The following is a 16647-nucleotide window of genomic DNA, read 5'->3' on the forward strand; positions in this document are numbered from 1 at the left end:
CGAAAAACCCTCGCACAGCCTCAAGGGAGTCTGGACCACCGCTCATCTTTTCATATTAAATTTTAATGATCTTTTATTAAAGTGCTTCACGGGAGATGAAGCCCGTGACCGTCTGCAGTTTTTTGGGGGGTTTTGTTTTGTTACCAAAACACAATCAAAAATTGGTCACGTCAGTCTCGCGAGTGCTTTGTGGCCGCCGTGGCAACTGCTCATCCATCACCTCCTGCTATTTGGAAACTGCGCCTGACAACTGCGCTGATCAGTTCGCATCCTTTCAAATGAAACGTGCTCTTTTCATTCGCGAGTCGTTAGCGTAGCTTCTTTCCCGCCTTTCCTTATTCGCATTCTTGTCCGTTCTTGCGTCCTTTGTGGCCGTCAACCACAAACGCACGCAAAGTCGTTCTCGTCCGTGAGCTTAAATTTAAGGACGCGTCGGTTGGTGACTTGGCTGGGGAAAATATCCCAAGGTGCATTTCGCGCCGTTATGCGAAAACCGTCAGCGGGGAAGATAACGACCGATGTCAAATTCCGATGAGGAAGAGACCGTCTTTCCCTGTTTTCTTAGCCCGTAGCATCGTTAGCACTAACATCGATTTTTAACAGCACTTTTTTTTTCTTAGCAAATCCGACTAAATTGTCAGGACATGCTCAGCATCCATTATTACCCTTGCAAAGGCAGATTTTCTGACTAATGAGTTTCCCTTGAAGGGGACATTGTCTCTGATGTTTTGTTTTCCATAAACATGATTTAGGGGCTGACATTTATAAAATGCTTCAATCTCTCTCTGTCTCTCGCTCGCTCGCTCCCGACATGGAAATTTATTAGCCGGCCTTCTTCTGTCAGCTTAAATGCGGAGAATGTGCAGGAGTCGGGAGGTTTTTTTTGGGGGGGGGGGGGGGGGGGTTACGACTTGGATCACAGCACAAGTATTCCGTTAAGGCAAGCCTGAAATGTTATCCTCTTTTTACACCGAAATTACAGTGAGTTCAAGACAGGTTTTTTTTTTTTCGAAAGAGGGTTCAAGCCTGGGAGAGGACGACAACATGGTGGTGGGGTTTTTTTTTGTTGTTGTTTTTTTTTTTTTGCGCTGTGTTCAGATGTTACTCCGCTGGAGTCAATTTGGGTCTCACAATGATTTTATTTGCCGACCTGTGTGCATAAATGGCAACAGACTCGGACGGTCTCGCCGGGGGTCATGAGCAACATCAATCGGTTGGGCGCTCGTCGACGTTAGCAATCGTTAGCATCATCCGTCGATCGACAGCGGCTCAAAGCGTCGCCCGGCGACATGTTTGGCAGTTTGTGTCATGTTTTGGCCCTAAAATGCCCAAAATGAACCTAAGTTGGCCGTTTGGAAGCAAAACACCAAACTTCCCGCATCTTTTCACGCACAGCTTCTTGAGACTTTTCTTTTTGTGGGCCAACTCATGATAAACAAGTCGTTCAGGTTTCATGTTGCCAAGTGAACCTGACTTTCAAACAAAATGTTTGGATGTGTCGCATTGTGAGTCGCGTGTCCGCGTTCGGTCGCGGCCGCGCCATCTGCTTCACGTTTGACAAAAAACGCGCCGATGTTCCTCACTGTTCCGTCGGAGCCAAAAGCTATCGATGAGGACCTCCGAATCTTAACAGTTACCCTCTGTTTTCATTTAGGAGCGCGCAATAAATATCCCCGCGACCCCCTTTGGGTTTTGAAGGACATGACAAAGTGTGCGAGGTTTGTCGCGTGGAAAAAAAAAAACTGAACGTCGCTTCTTGTCAATCCCAAACAAAGGGAGCGATCTGGCCAGGAAAAAAAAAAAAAAAAAGAAGTCGTCGTCTTTGAAGTTACTGCTCCAGGGCCTGCTGAGAGAATCGGCACCAAGCACAACAATGGAGGACGACTTTGGTTGCCAAGGGGGCCTGCGTTTCGGGGACAAGCTTTAAATTGATTTGGTGCACTCAGAAATTGTTGACGTGAGGGTAGCGGGGGCTTTGCCGCTATGCTCCCCCCGTGTGGATTTAAGCTTCTCGGGGTTAGGGTTGAGGGTTCGGGTTTAAATGAGCTTTCAAGTGAAGAGGGCTCAGGGCTTGGCTGCTGTACGTTGTGCTACACTGAAAGCGCGATGCGAAATTCGGACTTGGCTGTGTACTGTCAACCCCCACCCAAAAATAGGATTGAAACACTCCCCCCCCCCCCCCCTAAAAAATGTAGCCCCGAATGATAGAGCGGCGGTTCCCCCGATATGAACGAGTTCCGAAAGGAAACCCAAACCACTTTTGGAGCACGGAAGCTGAAGCTTCGAGGCCGTCGTAGCGGAAAGGAGTCGTCGCCAGCGTCCTTTTCACTTGCACGTGGCCCACGACAGCTTTATGACCCAGAAGAGAGCCCCGAGGCGGGGAGGGAATGCGGCCGGCTCGCATTTGAGTCGACTCCCCCAAGTGCGCGGCCAGAGACAATAAAAAGAAGCCGAGCGCCGCTCGCATTGGCGATGCGGCTAATAGGGCAAGTCGAGAGCGAGCGAAGGACGGCTATAAAGAAAGCGAGCGTAAAACGGTTCGTGGTGGGCTCTTTATTGCAGTTAGCTGTCCAGCATCTCAAGTGAAAGCAGATGGCTCTTCCGCCCCGAATAGTTTCCACTTGAAGTCTTTGACTTTTTCTGGACCGCGTCCAGCTCTCCGCAACCCGCTAGGACAGGTCTCGCACCGCTCACATTGCAAGCCTCCCCATTTGCCATACGGCTAGCGAGGCGCAACGTTTACCGTTGGAGGTTAGCATTAGGGTTCAGGTTAAAAGTTTTCGGATTTAGGTCTGGCCCTTGCCGGTCGGAGGCATTCATTCAAACAATCGTAGCTTTGTCAGCCATCTTGTGAATCACCAGCAACTATTGAGTTGTCTTTTTTTTTTTTTTCTTCACACAGCAGGACATAATTCGTGACCTCGGAAGTCCATATGCAGCTGGTCAGGTATAGTTGTCACCATTCCGCACGCTAGCTAACGACACCGGCGTCCACTCGGAGTCGCGTTACTGACCACTTAAGCGGCGAGAAGGTAATATTCGCTCCCACTCCCGTCCACTCGGAGCCCCGAGGGAAATATTGGGTTTCTCATGCGCAGCTGCTAAATACTCGGCTGGATTGTCACGCGCCGGGTTTGTTGTTCTTGCGGCTTTTGGAGGAGAAATTCTGCCTGGAAAGGGAGATTAGCCAAAATGACATGACGAAAGACCCGGTGAGGCGACGAGTAACTCTCTCGTGTGGAGGGGGGGGGGGGGGGTCCAGCAGTACAGTGAACACCTGTTTGTCACGGAAGATACGTTCCACACCCACGCACGATTGGTGAAAAACTGTCATATGGTCTGATGTGTGCAATGTTTAAAAAAATCGAATAAAAGTGTAACCCCTCCCTGCATGCTTTCAACACATTTCAATGTATTAAAACACACTCGGCGGCCAACTTCGGCCTCCCAGTGTGGAGTTTCTTTTCTCCGGGTACTCCGGTTTTCCAAAAACATGCATGGCAGGCTGACTGAACACTCAAATTTGTCCATCTGTGTGAGTGTGAGCGTGGATGGTTTTTGGTCTCTGTGTGCCCTGCGATTGGCTAAAAAAACGGTTCAGGGTGTCCCCCACCTACTGCCTGAAGACAGCTGGGATAGGCTCCAGCACCCCCCCCCCCCCCCCCCCCCACGACCCTTGTGAGGATAACGCGGATCGGAAAATGGATGGATGCTCTCGAAATGCATTTGAGTTGAGTAACTTGGCCACAGGAGGGCAGTGTCGTGCCATAATGATAAGGTCCTTCTCTTGACAAAGTCCAGTATTTGTTCGAAGCATTTATTTGGGGCTTTTTTCAGGTACGAAGATTACCTATGACATCGAATACATTCAATATATGAATCTTACAAATTATTTTTTTATTCTATGAAATAATTGGTCAATTCAATCCTCGCACCCCAAACGCTGAGGGCTACTTCACGCGAATTCTTCACGGCTGCCCAGCCAGTGACTTCCTGTAGCCGAAAATAAAAGCTTTGAGCACAAGTCACTTCCGCCGTTGAAATTTTATCGTCTTCTTCCGTTTCTTCCTCTTCCTTCTTTCTTGGCTTCCAAGTCAACCAGCAGCAACCCGGTTGCCGCGCCTCACCAGCAACATCGGCGAAAACAACAATCATCCTTTTGTGCTGTCATGTCGTCCAAATTTCCTCCCACCGGTTTGTGCTCGTTGTAGCCAAAGACACGTTAGCCGGAGATGCTTCGTTGTGGTCGCTAGCAGCTTGTTAGCCTGCCCGCTGGCATTCCGGGGAGCGGCACGACCGGACGGCAAACTCCGGGAAGGGTAATTCCCGCGATTCTTTTATTTTGCCGTTGTATTTATTTTTGTATGCACACGTCGACACGTTTTGAGTTGCCCGACTACTCTCGAGTGTGTTAGCCGGGTGACGCTACAACTTGAAATCGGGCCTTTCTAAGATTAAAATCAACAAGCTCATAACCATGTTTTGACTCAAGCCGTTGTTAGCACGATGTATTTGAATGGGAGCGAAGCTGCGGAATCGCGTCACTGACACGAATAAAGGTTTCCGTGTTCGCACCTGGGCGGCTGCACCTGCCATATGGCACCTGAAGCCGACGAATCATTGTGAATTTGCCGGAGTTTAAAGTCCGTTTGCAACAATGTTTCTGCGCGCGTTCTTGATTTGTGCGGTTCAAAGGTCTACGTGCAGTGAATTTGTGGTTTTTGGATGTTCATCTGTGCGCTCTCCGCGTAAAGTTACTATCCATACGTTTAATCGGAATGAATGCGCGCCGGGTGACAAAGCGGTGATGTTTAAAAATAAAAAAGATATTAACGTGGGTGACATTGTAAAAAAAAAAAAAAGTTGTCAATCTTTAATACTACAACTTGGATTGCCGCTTTGAATACCATTTGAACGTCCGTGTTACCACGGCAACTGACGTGTGTCGTGTGGAGACCACAAAATGGCGTCTTTGGATGTCAAATGACAACAAAACGGGTCAGTCAATTAAAAAAAAAACCTCTACCCTTTAAATAACGTTTTAGATTACAGGTGTCAAAGTCAAGGCCCGGGGGCCAGATCTGGCCCGCCACATCATTTTATGTGGCCTGAGAAAGTAAATCAGTATCCGACCTTATCGTGTTCAACCTTACACGTTCGATCTTGAGGCGGCGAATTGGGGGAAAAAGGCCAAGATCAATGCCTGATATTGACACTCAACCGTCTCTAGTGAAAAATACCTGACGCCGTGAGAACAGAGCAGTACTTTGGATTGGTGCAAATAGATATGCACGGACGGGCGGATCTTTGGGCCGACGGTGACGTTGCGGCATATTGTACGTTTTTTTTTTTCTGTCCGTCCCAAGGCGCCATGTCGGACGTGAGCAAAGCGGCCACCGTGGAGATCCCCATCAACCGCAACGCCAACACGGGCGCGCTTGTGGAGGACGACGGCCTGGAGCAGGTACGCCGTGTCGCGCCACCTCATTTGCATAGCCGCTGCCGTTGTCCGCTGCGCCGAGATGGCGCTTTTGGTGTTTTGCTCTTCTCAGGCTGGAGTGTGAAGACACAAAAAGTTCAAGTTGGGACTCGAATGCGCGTGACAAGCGTCAGTGAGATTGTTTCAGAAGATGCCTGATAATCAATTCACTCGGGAGTCTTTTGTTTGCGCTGAATGAAAGGGCTGCGCTCACTTGAGATCGTCAAGGTAGTTCTGCTCATTTCAGGGACCTCCCGTGTTGCTTTGGTTAGGCTCCGAAATCCTGATTGTATCAAGCCTCGTCTCGGGTGCTTCTCGAGCTTTCAAAAGTCTCCGGTGCATCAAGATTGTTTTCAGGCGTCTGTGTGAGTGAAGATGCTCGAAGGCGGTTTTGGTGGTGGGGCGCTGTTCGGGTGGTTCACATCAGCCCATCAGTTTTGGGTCTGCCCGAAGTGTTGAGATTGCAAAGCTGATTTCAGGTTGGCCAGCCAAATTGAGATTGAGGTTGTTCAGGTGAGTTGGAGCCGTTGCAGGTGGTGCACGCCCTGGACAAGCACACTTGCAAGTTCCTGGACAAAATGCTGACGGTTGCTTGTTTGCTCACTCAACTGTGCGCGTGTGTGCGTGCGTGTGCGTGTGTGAGTGAGCATGAGCTGTGTGCTTACTGGGAGGTAGCAACGGTCGCCATAGCAACAGCAATTCGCAGCAACATGGCTTTGTGCTCACACATCAGATTGTCTGCAGTGAAGCCCCTTGCCGACGTGGAGTGTGTAAATGTGTGTGTGCGCGCGCGCGGGCTTCCATGCGTGTAAAGATGACGTGAATCACATTCTTAATGCCCACAGTAAGTTGTCCCCGCTGCTCATCACACCTTGCGTTGACTTTCTTTGGCATCCTGCTGATTTCAGTCCTCTTGTTTTTTTGTTTTTTTTTCCCTTTCTGTGCACGTTTGTTTGTGGTGGTCTGTGTGCAGGCGACGCGGCGGCAGTGGCGTTTAGATGAGAAGGTAGGAAGCGGCCCAGGCGCCGGGGGGTGAGCGGACGTTTGCGTGCCCTTGTGTGTTTGGGTGGCACTTGCGGTGTGCCGCCGCGCGAGCCCCCCCGCCTCCCCCCTCCCCTCGCCGCTGTCACCCGAGTGACTCTTTGAATGCGCTACTAATGCCGCAACGCCGATCGTGTGGCGAAGGGACGGAAACCTCCCGTGAGAACGATAAGAATGGAAAGGCGTCGTCGTATGGGAGAGAGCCCACGTCGGTCAGGATGAGGCTCATACGTATTTTCTCAAGTTCCGACCAATCGAGTCCTGCCTCCTCCGTCGTGGGCAGCCATTGCCATTACGTTCCGGAGCGCCTCCGCAATAAGTGAAATCCGCAGAATAGCCGACAGCCGAGTGACGTGACTCCTGAGGAATGTTTTTCGAGCGTCATGACGTTGACTACTCTTCAACAAAATACTGTAGTTGTTTTCATTCTTTTTCTTTCAAATCAATCTCAAACTCAATCATGTGCTGCCATCGAGTGGTTGACTGTGGAATTGCACCCAAATAAGCAGGAGGTTAAAAAAAAAAGAAATGGCTTAACGGGAAACCCCCCCCCCCCTTCACACACACACACTTCACTTTTTAATTTTCTTTTATAGCTTTACGATGCACTTGACTTATCTCAAAGGCCGTGAGAGCAACTTGCGTCTTCCTCGACCTTTACTTAACCTTCCCAACGTCGTCCGCTAACGAATAATCACCTCTCTCTGAAGTAATGTTCATCTAATGGAATCCTTCCACGCCATCCGCTAACCCCCCCGCGCCTCCTTTCGGCATATGCAGGACCTCCAGCAGGTGATGGTGTCGGGTCCGAACCTCAACGAGACCAGCGTTGTGTCGGGCGGTTACGGCGGGACGGCGGAGGGCATCATCCCCACCGGATCCATCAAAGGTAGCTAGCGCGCCGGCCTCGCTCGCCGTGCGACGCTTCGGAAAAGGGCCCGTCGGGTCCCATTTGATCATTGCAAGTTAGGCAGCCCAATTTTTAATTTTTTTTAAAGCATGAAATGAAATTGAGTTTGGGCCCCTTGAAGGAAAACAGAAAAATAAGTGAAAGGAGTTAAACAGAAAGAAAGAAACAAAAACAAACCTCTGCGTCCACAGTGCAGAGGCCCAATTCATTTGCTGCCTCAACGGGCTGTCCCATTGTTCCATCCATGAGTTCCACGGGAAAACTCGTGTGCGGGACCTTCGAGAACCGAGCACAAGAAGTTCCTTGGAAATCACCAACTAAAGGCCCCCGGTGTGCAAATCTCGGTTTGCTTCCGTCAAATTTGAAACATGAATTAAACGGGCAGAAACATTTCAAACAAACCTTGATTGCGGATATGTCCAAAGCGTCGCGCTGTCCGGGGGAGCTGGTGAAATGAGTCGTGAACGTCGACGGCCCGCGGCCCATTCGCATTCAGAGACGACGACCGGTCGCTTCGCTCGCCACCCGGCTGCGTCCGCGCTAACGTTTGTGTGTGTCTCTCAGGCCCGGCTGTGCGCTACAACCCCGACTTTAACAAACGGATCCCGGTCACAGGACTAGGTTTTACACCTTTCTTGTTGCTCCCCCCCCCCCCCCCCTCTTGCTCTAAAATGTAAACAACCTGAACGCTTCAGTGTTGCTTCCTGTCACGTTCATACTCTTGGCGCGTTTGTTCTGTCCTGTGAAAGTTTGTTTTTTTTCCTCTGGCTCGGGCGTGACTTTTTGTCTCTTGGCGCCACCCGCAGGTCCCAGCGTGCAACAGAGCGCCAGCAGCTCGTCGGCGGAGGCGGTGGCGGAGGAGGCGGCCACGCAAGGCGTGGCGGTGGAGAAGCTGGAGACGGTCAAGAAGTGGGGTCTCAACACTTACAAGGTGGCAAGCTGTAGTGGCGTCAAACGTTTTCTCCAAAGTGGTAGCAGCTGCCTTGACGGGCCGCGCTATATTTCTGATCATGAAGCATGAAAAAAAAAAAACCACCCTTCCCAATAGCTTAGTTCTTTGGAAATATTGAGGGCGCACATATGACTCAAAGAGCTCCAATTAATTTGGACACTAAACGGGTCGCCTTATGTTTCAAACTTGAAACTTGAGGCAACGTTGAGCGCGGAACATTAAACGACAAAAGTTCCTTCTGTGTGCGAGTATGCCTACGACACATTCGCTCCGCTGCTACGAAGCGATTAGTAGATTGCCTAGACGGGCCGCCGGTTCTTTCGATCACGAAGCGGCAGGATCCTGCCCGGACGGGCCGCCCTCGACCGTATTCAAACAGGATATTCAGATTGCCTTCATTTGATTTCTTTCCTGACTTTTTAGTGCACCAAGCAGATGATCTCGGAGCGTTTCGGGCGCGGCTCGCGGACCGTGGACCTGGAGCTGGAGGCCCAGATCGAGCTGCTGCGCGACACCAAGCGCAAATACGGGAGTGTGCTGCGACTGGCCCGAGCGCTGACCAATCATTTCTACAACATGGTGCAGACGCAGCACGCGCTGGGCGACGCCTTCGCCGACCTCAGCCAGAAGTCGCCGGAGCTTCGGGTGACGACCGCCAAAGAAACAACTGAATGCGCTCAACGCCTAGACGTAGTTTGCCGCTTAAACGGGCCGCCCAAATCGTGAAGCCGCATCATTCGAAATATTGTCATGGACGGATCAATAGATAGCTTGTCCAGAGCATAGACAAATACTTGCCCGACTCGTTTTGTGCCTAAACGGATTGTGTATCATGAAGTAAGCATCGCGCCAGATACCCAACCCGTTTGCTGCTTAAACGGGCTGCTGGTGTCGTCTAAAAAGTAAACCTAGTCCTAGGAGTCATGTAGGAGCATGAAAAACCAAACCGAAAATGTAAATCTTTGTAAATATGCCCACAGCGGCTAGAGCACCGACGCCTAGCATAGTTTGTCGCCTAAACGGGCCACACGATATGTTCGGTAACGACGCGAATGGCCGCCGTAGTTGAGTGCGGCACCGTTCCAATCTGAACAAAGTCCCTTGTCGGTCTAGCTTCATCCCGCAATTTGAATCGCGGTTCCGTAATATCATACCCGTCTCCGCAGGATGAGTTTGGCTACAACGCCGAGACCCAGAAGCTGCTGTGCAGGAACGGCGAGACTCTGCTGGGCGCCATCAACTTCTTTGTGTCCAGCATCAACACGTTGGTCAACAAGACCATGGAGGACACGCTCATGACCATCAAGATGTATGAAAACGCCAGGTAAAAACAAAACCAAAAACAAATACGGTACTCCCAAAGTTGCGCCTTTTGCGGCCAAAACTTTACAAAGCGGCCCCTCAGGTTGGAATTCGACGCGTACCGGTCGGACCTGGAGGAGCTGAGCTTGGGGCCTCGGGACGCGGCGGCCGCGGCCCGCGTCGACGCCGCGCAGCAGCAGTACCAAGTCCAGAAGGACAAGTACGAACGACTGCGCTCCGACGTCACCGTCAAACTCGGGTTCCTGGAGGAGAACAAGGTCGGTCCGTCATCGGGAGGGAAATTGGGCCGAGCGACGCGGCGCTTGGAAGGCAACGCATTCAATGAGTTTGCCCTTTGTCTGCCCCACCACCCCCCTTCCCCAGGTGAAGGTGATGCACAAGCAGCTTTTGCTCTTCCACAACGCCATCTCGGCGTACTTCGCCGGCAACCAGCAGCAGCTGGAGCAAACGCTCGAGCGCTTCAACGTCAAGCTGAATCCGCCCGGAGCCGACAAGCCGTCCTGGCTGGAGGAGCCCTGAGGATGGAGCCAAATCCTAAAGCCCACCCCCCCCCCAAGCCAAGCCTGCCCGATGGGTCCACAAAAGCAAGTGGCCCGCTTTCCCGCAAGCTTTTAATTTGTGCGTTTCGACTCCTCTGCTTTGATGTTGAGACAGAGGCCCGAACGCCATCAAAGCGCCACCCAATCAAACAATCAAAATGGAGGCCACGTCTCCAATCAACGTACACGGCAAATTTTTACTGGAATTATTTTATTTTTTTTTATGGGCAAGACTCGACGGACGTGCCAGTTTGTGGTCCGAGCCACTTTGTTCTCGTCTTTCTCTGTTTGAAGGCTTCACAGCCACGAGGAGGAGCAACTGTGACTGACTACCTGACGCTTTGCCAACCTTCCTTAAGCCAGCGTGCCCATTTGATGCCAGAAATGGCTCATGGTGACAAAAAAAAAAGAATCGAGTGAAGCCCCTTTTATTCGCGGCGTTATATCAGCAAATTTGCGAGCGGGGCATGTCATGTCTGAACGCGCCCAAAAGAGTTCACTGAGTTCTATTTTCTTTGTGTATGTTGGAGTCGCAAGTGATTCCTCTCAGTCGAGGCTGATCCTCGGAAATAATAAAAGAAGCAAGTCATTTTCAAATCTTCAACTTGTGTGTGTTTGAATGATGAAAATAAATAAACATCCTTAAGTGCGTGTGCACAGTATTACATTTACATTTTTGGCGTGCGCATGTCAACATTAAGCCAAATTAACCCGGGACATACCCCGGTTGACAATTGAGAGTGTGTTATGGCGCACGTGAGTACTAACTCTGAATACGATTGGTGAACACGCTCCCAGACGTTTGATCGTGGATTTGACATTTGTCGATGGGCGGTCTTTCAGACTTTAAAACCAACGAGAGGCTGTTTTCGACGACAGGGGCGGAGACTCGGTATCGGATTGGCGGAAACGCTTCCTACACCGGCGCGCGCTTCCGCATTTTGTGGCGATATTTCAATGACGACGTCGGGGCAATCTGATTGGTGGACGCGCCATTTGGGCCCTCCGCCGACGAAGAATCCGATTGGCCGAGACGAGTCGTACACCTGTGCGTTTCCCTCGCGGCAAACTTCATACCAGGCTTCCTTCCCCAAATGACGGCGCCATTCGGACGTGGTGGCCTGCTGCGTTTGTCAAATATTAAGGTGAGTCGTGTTGAAAGCAACGTGATAGCGAGCGCTTTGTGTGCAAAATTGCAGCGGAGTGTGGTGGCAGAGGAATATGCCACGGCCGCCTCTTTGTCTTCAGCGTGGGGAAGTCGATTGACAATACATTGTTTTTTAAGTTCAGCTAACAAGTAATGCCATTAAGTCCAAAGAGCAAAGGCGCTATTAAACGATTAAAACAACAACAACAGTTCCTAGTTTGGTCTGTTGCATGTCAGAATATCGTGACAAATGTTGTTCACCGTTTTCCGAAGTGAAAGCAGAAGTCTTTTTGATGAAACGCGTAAGGTCATGGAGTTGCAACGATGAATGCGTTCACCGATCATCAAATTAAGGAAAAGGACTCAAATCGTTGTTGGTCGCAGCCCTAAAAGATAATCGGCCTACTTTCATAGGAGTATGATCATTCTCAGCCAAAATGTTGCCGTCGAGCAGCTGAAATTCACAACATGTGGACAATTTCATCGATGATCAAACTTGTGGTAGGTTCAATTTGATACTCGATCGGTTGCCGATACACCTCAAATGAAACGTTGAATTGTCAAGAGCGCCTCATGCTGAAATCAACTCCCATTTGTAGCTCCGGCCTAACCGCGGCGGAAAGTGATGGAGGCAGCGGCGATCTCCTCGCCGCAACCTTTTCCTCCTCCTGCGCCTCCTGTGCCGCCGCCGCCCCCCCCTACGCTTTCTCGTCTCCTGCCCCCGCCGCCCTCGTTGCAGCGGCGCTCCATGAAAAAGCTCAACTGGGACGCCATCCCCAACCAGCGCGTGCTGGGCAAAGTCAACGTGTGGACGTCGGCGCTGCCCCCCAGAGAGCTGGTGCTGGACACCCGCAGCATGGACGAGCTCTTCGGCCACGTGGACCGGCGGGCCCAGAGCAGGGCCGGCTTCAGGAGACCACGCCGTGGCGGCGGCGGCGGCGCTGACATCCGCCCGTCGCAACCTCAGGTGGGAAGTTCTCCAACAAGGGAAGTGTTGAGTTCCGCACCGCAGTTCCCCTTCCCCCGGCCCACCCCAAAAAAAGAACAACAACAACAACAAAAAAAAAAAAACGTCCAGTGATGAAATGGTTTTTGTCTTCAGGTGAGCATTCTGGACGCCAAAAAGAGCATGAACATCGGCATCTTCCTCCGATATTTTAAGAGGTGAGATGGGAAAAGCCGGGGTTGCCCCCATGTCGCAGTGCTGCTTTGACATCCAAGTTGAATTCATCGCTCGTCTCAAATCATCTTTTGCCATTGCGATGAATGCAAATGCCATCGGGCTCTTCTGGCCTCAAGCCAGGAGGAACGAGTTCACGCGCTTCCCAAATACGCACGGGCATGCAAAACGTGACGCGGCTTTAGCGTTGACTTCCCCCTCGGTGACCATCGTGCGGTCCCAAAGCCAAAAAGTGCACAAATCTAAGAAACATTGACCAAAAGATGCGAAAATAACACAACGCTCGGTGCAGAATACAAGGCTATTGACCGGCGGCTCCCCCTGCAGGCCGGCGGCGGAAATGCTGGAGGACATCGTCCGGGGCGAGTGGCGCGGCGGCGCCGACGGCGGCAAATTGACGGAGCTGTGCAAGCTGCTGCCCGAGGAAAGCGAGGTAGCGCGTGCGCCTGCGTCCGAGCCCGAGGCGACCGCCGCGCGCCGCTCGACGTTGGCGCCGGCCCTCATCGGCGCTCGTGCGACCGGTCGCAGGTGAAGCGGCTGCTGTCCTTCAGCGGGAACCCGTCGCTCTTATCCGAGGCCGATCGCTTCATGGTGCAGCTGGTCAAGGTGCCGCGGTGAGTAAACCGAGGAGAAATACGAGCCTTTTCCCTTGGAGAAAAATGTGCTGGCGCTAACCGTCGTAGCTACGAGGAGCTGCTGAGGACCATGGTCCTGCGCCAGGAGTTCTCGCCTCTCGTGGAGGAGGCGAGCAAGTCGCTGGCGGTCATGATCCAAGCGGCGAACGGTACGCAATGCGAGTGCGAGGCTAGGCTAGCTACCTCCTATTAGCTCGTGCTCATCAAACGCGTGCCCCCCCCCCCCCCCACCCGTGCAGAGCTGCTGGACTGCGACAAGCTTCACGCCGTCATCCGCCTGGTGTTGAAAGCCGGCAATTACATGAACGCCGTGGGTATTTCCTCGCTTTTGTCCTTTGGCTCGTCATACTCGCGTGTGATCGGACGCCGACCCGCCGATTTCGCCGCGCAGGGCGGCTACAGCGCCGACGCCATCGGCTTCAGGATGACGTCGCTGCTCAAACTGGCTGACACCAAGGCCAACAAGCCGGCCTTCAACCTCCTCCACTATGTCGCCAAGGTCAACAAAACTGTTTTTTATCACTATTTTTTTTTCTTTTTTTTTTTTTTTTTTTAATCCACCATCTTTTTTGTGAAACTAGCAAGCGGAGGACATTGACGCCGACCTGCTGACCTTTCCCAGCCAGCTGGAGCACATCGGAACGGCGGCCAGGTACGCGTCATCCTCCATTTATGTGCATCTATATTGTTATGATCAGTAGTGACGGGACGAGCGAGGCCGGTGCGTCAGCACAGCGCCGAGAGCTCAAGAGTGAAAGGCCGTATCGCTGCGTGTATCGCTTTAAGAAAGAATCACGTGAACCAATTCGGGAACCGAATCGTTTGAATGCGCTGCGCCAAAGCGTGTTCGTAAGGACACAACGTGTCGTGGGTTTGTTGGCTGAAGTTTTGCGAAATTATGGATCGTTCAAAGAAGTTTTCCCCGGTGTGGAATAATTTTGATCTTGGTAAGTCTCAGAGGAGAAATCGCCTTGGAGCAAAGACACTCCAAAAACTTTTGTTCCTCAATAAACATTCATCATCACTTTTTTGTCTTTTATTTCACCAAAATTTTCGACATAAGTTAAAAATTGTAACTCAAATTTGCTATATTTACACAAACAAGGAATTTCTTTACCTGCAATGATTTTATAACCACTGCAGGGGTCTCTATTGGGTGACCAACGCAGTGCTGACACAGTTTGTGAAGTGTGTCGATACACCCCTTGAGGTATCGACGTCCCATCGCTCACGATTAGATTGTTTGTGTCCTTGTGTGAACGTGGCGCAAGAAGAGTGTGCCAAGAGGACGTGCTGGCCGACTTGGAAAGACAAGAGAAGAAGCTGAAGGAGGTCAAACTGTGCGCCAGCAGACATCCCCACCTCCACCGGCAGATGGCGCCCTTCCTCAAGGTACCTTCCCTTGCCTCGCCAAAACATGCAAAAACGTCTATTTTGGGGGTATTTTTCTGTTGTGCGCCGCATTGGCGAACGCTCGCCACCTCGTGTCTCTGCAGCGATGCGACGACGAGCTCTGCCAGGTCAAGTCGTTGCTGCGCGAGCTGGACGTGCTGAGTTTTGCCGTGGCAGAGTTCTTCTGCGAGGACCCTCAAAACTTCAAGCTGGAGGAATGCTGCGCCATCTTCCACTCCTTCGGCCGTCGCTTCGTCGCTGCCGTGCAGGTGAAACGCTACGAATCAAAAAGAAATGAATGTCACGCTCACATTCGAGCGCGGCGGTCGCGTCGACGCATTTCGACCGCACGAGCCGCCAAACCGCAAAATGTTTTCTTCCCAACCGAAGGAGAATGCTGAGCGCGAGGCGGCCGAGCGGCGTCGTAAGAGCAGGGAGAGCGTCCGCCTGCCCGCCAAACGCGCCCCCGCGCCCCCGGCCCCGCGCTCCGGCCTGGAGTCGGCCTTGCACAGCTTCCTGTCCGCCCCCTCCGAGGGAGCCTCCGCCGGCAGGTCCCGGAGGACCTCCCGCTCCCCTGCGCCGCCGGAGCTTCCCCCCGAGAACCGGGAAACGGCGCAGGAGAGTCCCGAGAAGAAACACTCCAAGGACGGCGAGAAAAGTCCCTCCACCCCTCGGCCCAGAACCAGAGACGTTTTCTTCGCCGACAACGGCGACGTGGGCTCGCCGTGGACCATCCTGAGCCCGCTGACGTGCTCCCGGCGGCGGCGACGAGGCGTCTCGGACGACGGCGTGCGGGAAGGCGCGTCCGGAGGTCCTCGGGGCCGCTCGGCGTCGGCGGGCTGCGCGCCGCCGCCGCCGCCCGCCGCCTTCCCACTGGGGACTTTGTTCCGGAGGGCCGCCGCCCAACGCTCGTATTCGTCCGGCGCCGCGCCGGCCGGTGTCGGGAATCCCGCCGGCTCTTTTGGCTTCATTTCCTTCTTCAGACGCTTCGGAGGCAAAAGGGAGGCGGAGGAGCCCGGCCTGAGAGGAGGAGACACTTGGGGCAGTTTTGTGTGATTTCTTTTTTTTTTTTTTTAATAAATAAAATCTAATTCCAATTCTTGTATTTGAAATGACGACTGGGAACTTGTCTTGGACATTTTGGGAGTCAGTCAGCACTCAGAAATGCCCTTTCTTTCATATTGCATTTTGTTGAAGGTCCTCTTTTTCTGTCTTTGCGCACAATAAATGACACATTGCTACCTTTTTACATGCCTCTGCCAGTTGCACTTGTGAGGAGTCGAATACACCGCAAATTCACCCTGATGCAGTCTTGAAATGGCGTACTTGCAGAGTATACGCGTGTTGGTGTCGGATTGAGCATGAGTAAATCAAAAGAACAGCGATAAAGCGAGACCACACAATATTTACAGTGACCAACTATGCGAGACGGTTTCGATAAAGCCTTCAGAAAAACTGTCCATCCCGCTTCGATCGGGGTCTCCTGAATTGGATCCATCCAAACAAATAGTTGACAGACGACACAAAAGGGACTGACCCCGACGTGATTTGAACACGCAACCTTCTGATCTGGAGTCAGACGCGCTACCGTTGCGCCACGAGGTCTTGCACGAGTAAAGTGTCTTGTTGACCTAATATAAAAACCGAAAAGCTACCGTTTTCATTAACGTCCATTTCTTGTATTTATTGCCTTTACGCGCTTACGTGGAAGCAATTCGTGAGAAACAACGCATGTTTTTGTCTGAGTACCGTGGATTCCAGGCGGGTGTCATGTGACTTCTCTCAGCCGGTAGAAATGAGCATTCCAGCAGCCTTCAGTGTCACGTGACTTTTTTCAGCCAATACCGGGAGCTCTCAAATCGCCGCGAGATGGCAGCATTCGCTCAAACTGTGACAAAGGAACGTGCCGGAACATCTTTGGAAATCACGTGACTGCAGCCAGTACCTAGAGTTCTTCCAAGCTACCACCAGATGGTCGCCTTAATACGCTTTTGCGTCAGGCTCTGAATCGACACAATGTGTAAACTCTTTACTGCCGTTGCGAACTGA

General features: G+C 51.9%; 2 protein-coding genes and 1 non-coding gene across 6 annotated transcripts; 2 read left to right on the forward strand and 1 right to left on the reverse strand.

Moving 5' to 3' along the window:
* The first annotated feature begins 4021 nt into the window (after nucleotides 1-4021).
* On the forward strand, nucleotides 4022-10848 carry arfip2b (ADP-ribosylation factor interacting protein 2b). Of its 4 annotated transcripts, XM_086130367.1 has the most exons (10): nucleotides 4023-4319; nucleotides 5367-5464; nucleotides 6453-6485; nucleotides 7301-7409; nucleotides 7995-8051; nucleotides 8237-8361; nucleotides 8806-9027; nucleotides 9549-9706; nucleotides 9788-9962; nucleotides 10069-10848. In XM_086130367.1, exons 2-10 carry the CDS (start codon nucleotides 5372-5374, stop codon nucleotides 10222-10224), a joined length of 1128 nt encoding a protein of 375 aa, XP_085986493.1. In that variant the 5' UTR covers nucleotides 4023-4319; nucleotides 5367-5371; the 3' UTR covers nucleotides 10225-10848. The 4 variants fall into 4 exon arrangements, with proteins under 4 accessions (XP_085986494.1, XP_085986493.1, XP_085986496.1 ...); XM_086130368.1 differs by lacking the exon at nucleotides 6453-6485 and having other exon boundaries at nucleotides 4022-4319; XM_086130369.1 differs by lacking the exon at nucleotides 7995-8051 and having other exon boundaries at nucleotides 4025-4319.
* Nucleotides 10849-11184: 336 nt separating this feature from the next.
* LOC147194266 (FH2 domain-containing protein 1-like) lies at nucleotides 11185-15847 on the forward strand. The gene is made up of 12 exons (XM_086130376.1): nucleotides 11185-11389; nucleotides 11991-12358; nucleotides 12494-12555; nucleotides 12899-13004; nucleotides 13100-13185; nucleotides 13255-13355; nucleotides 13446-13516; nucleotides 13598-13705; nucleotides 13788-13858; nucleotides 14481-14598; nucleotides 14703-14867; nucleotides 14989-15847. The coding sequence occupies exons 2-12, from the start codon at nucleotides 12017-12019 to the stop codon at nucleotides 15652-15654; spliced, it is 1896 nt and encodes a 631-aa protein (XP_085986502.1). The 5' UTR covers nucleotides 11185-11389; nucleotides 11991-12016; the 3' UTR covers nucleotides 15655-15847.
* Nucleotides 15848-16131: 284 nt separating this feature from the next.
* Nucleotides 16132-16203, reverse strand: trnaw-cca (transfer RNA tryptophan (anticodon CCA)). Its single transcript has one exon. It is a non-coding gene; the product is annotated as a tRNA-Trp (tRNA).
* Between the last annotated feature and the right edge of the window lie 444 nt (nucleotides 16204-16647).

This window comes from Hippocampus guttulatus, chromosome 15 (assembly GCF_054856545.1).
Source record: "Hippocampus guttulatus isolate MCC_2025c chromosome 15, RoL_Hgut_1.0, whole genome shotgun sequence".
NCBI classification, from domain to species: Eukaryota; Metazoa; Chordata; class Actinopteri; order Syngnathiformes; family Syngnathidae; genus Hippocampus; species Hippocampus guttulatus.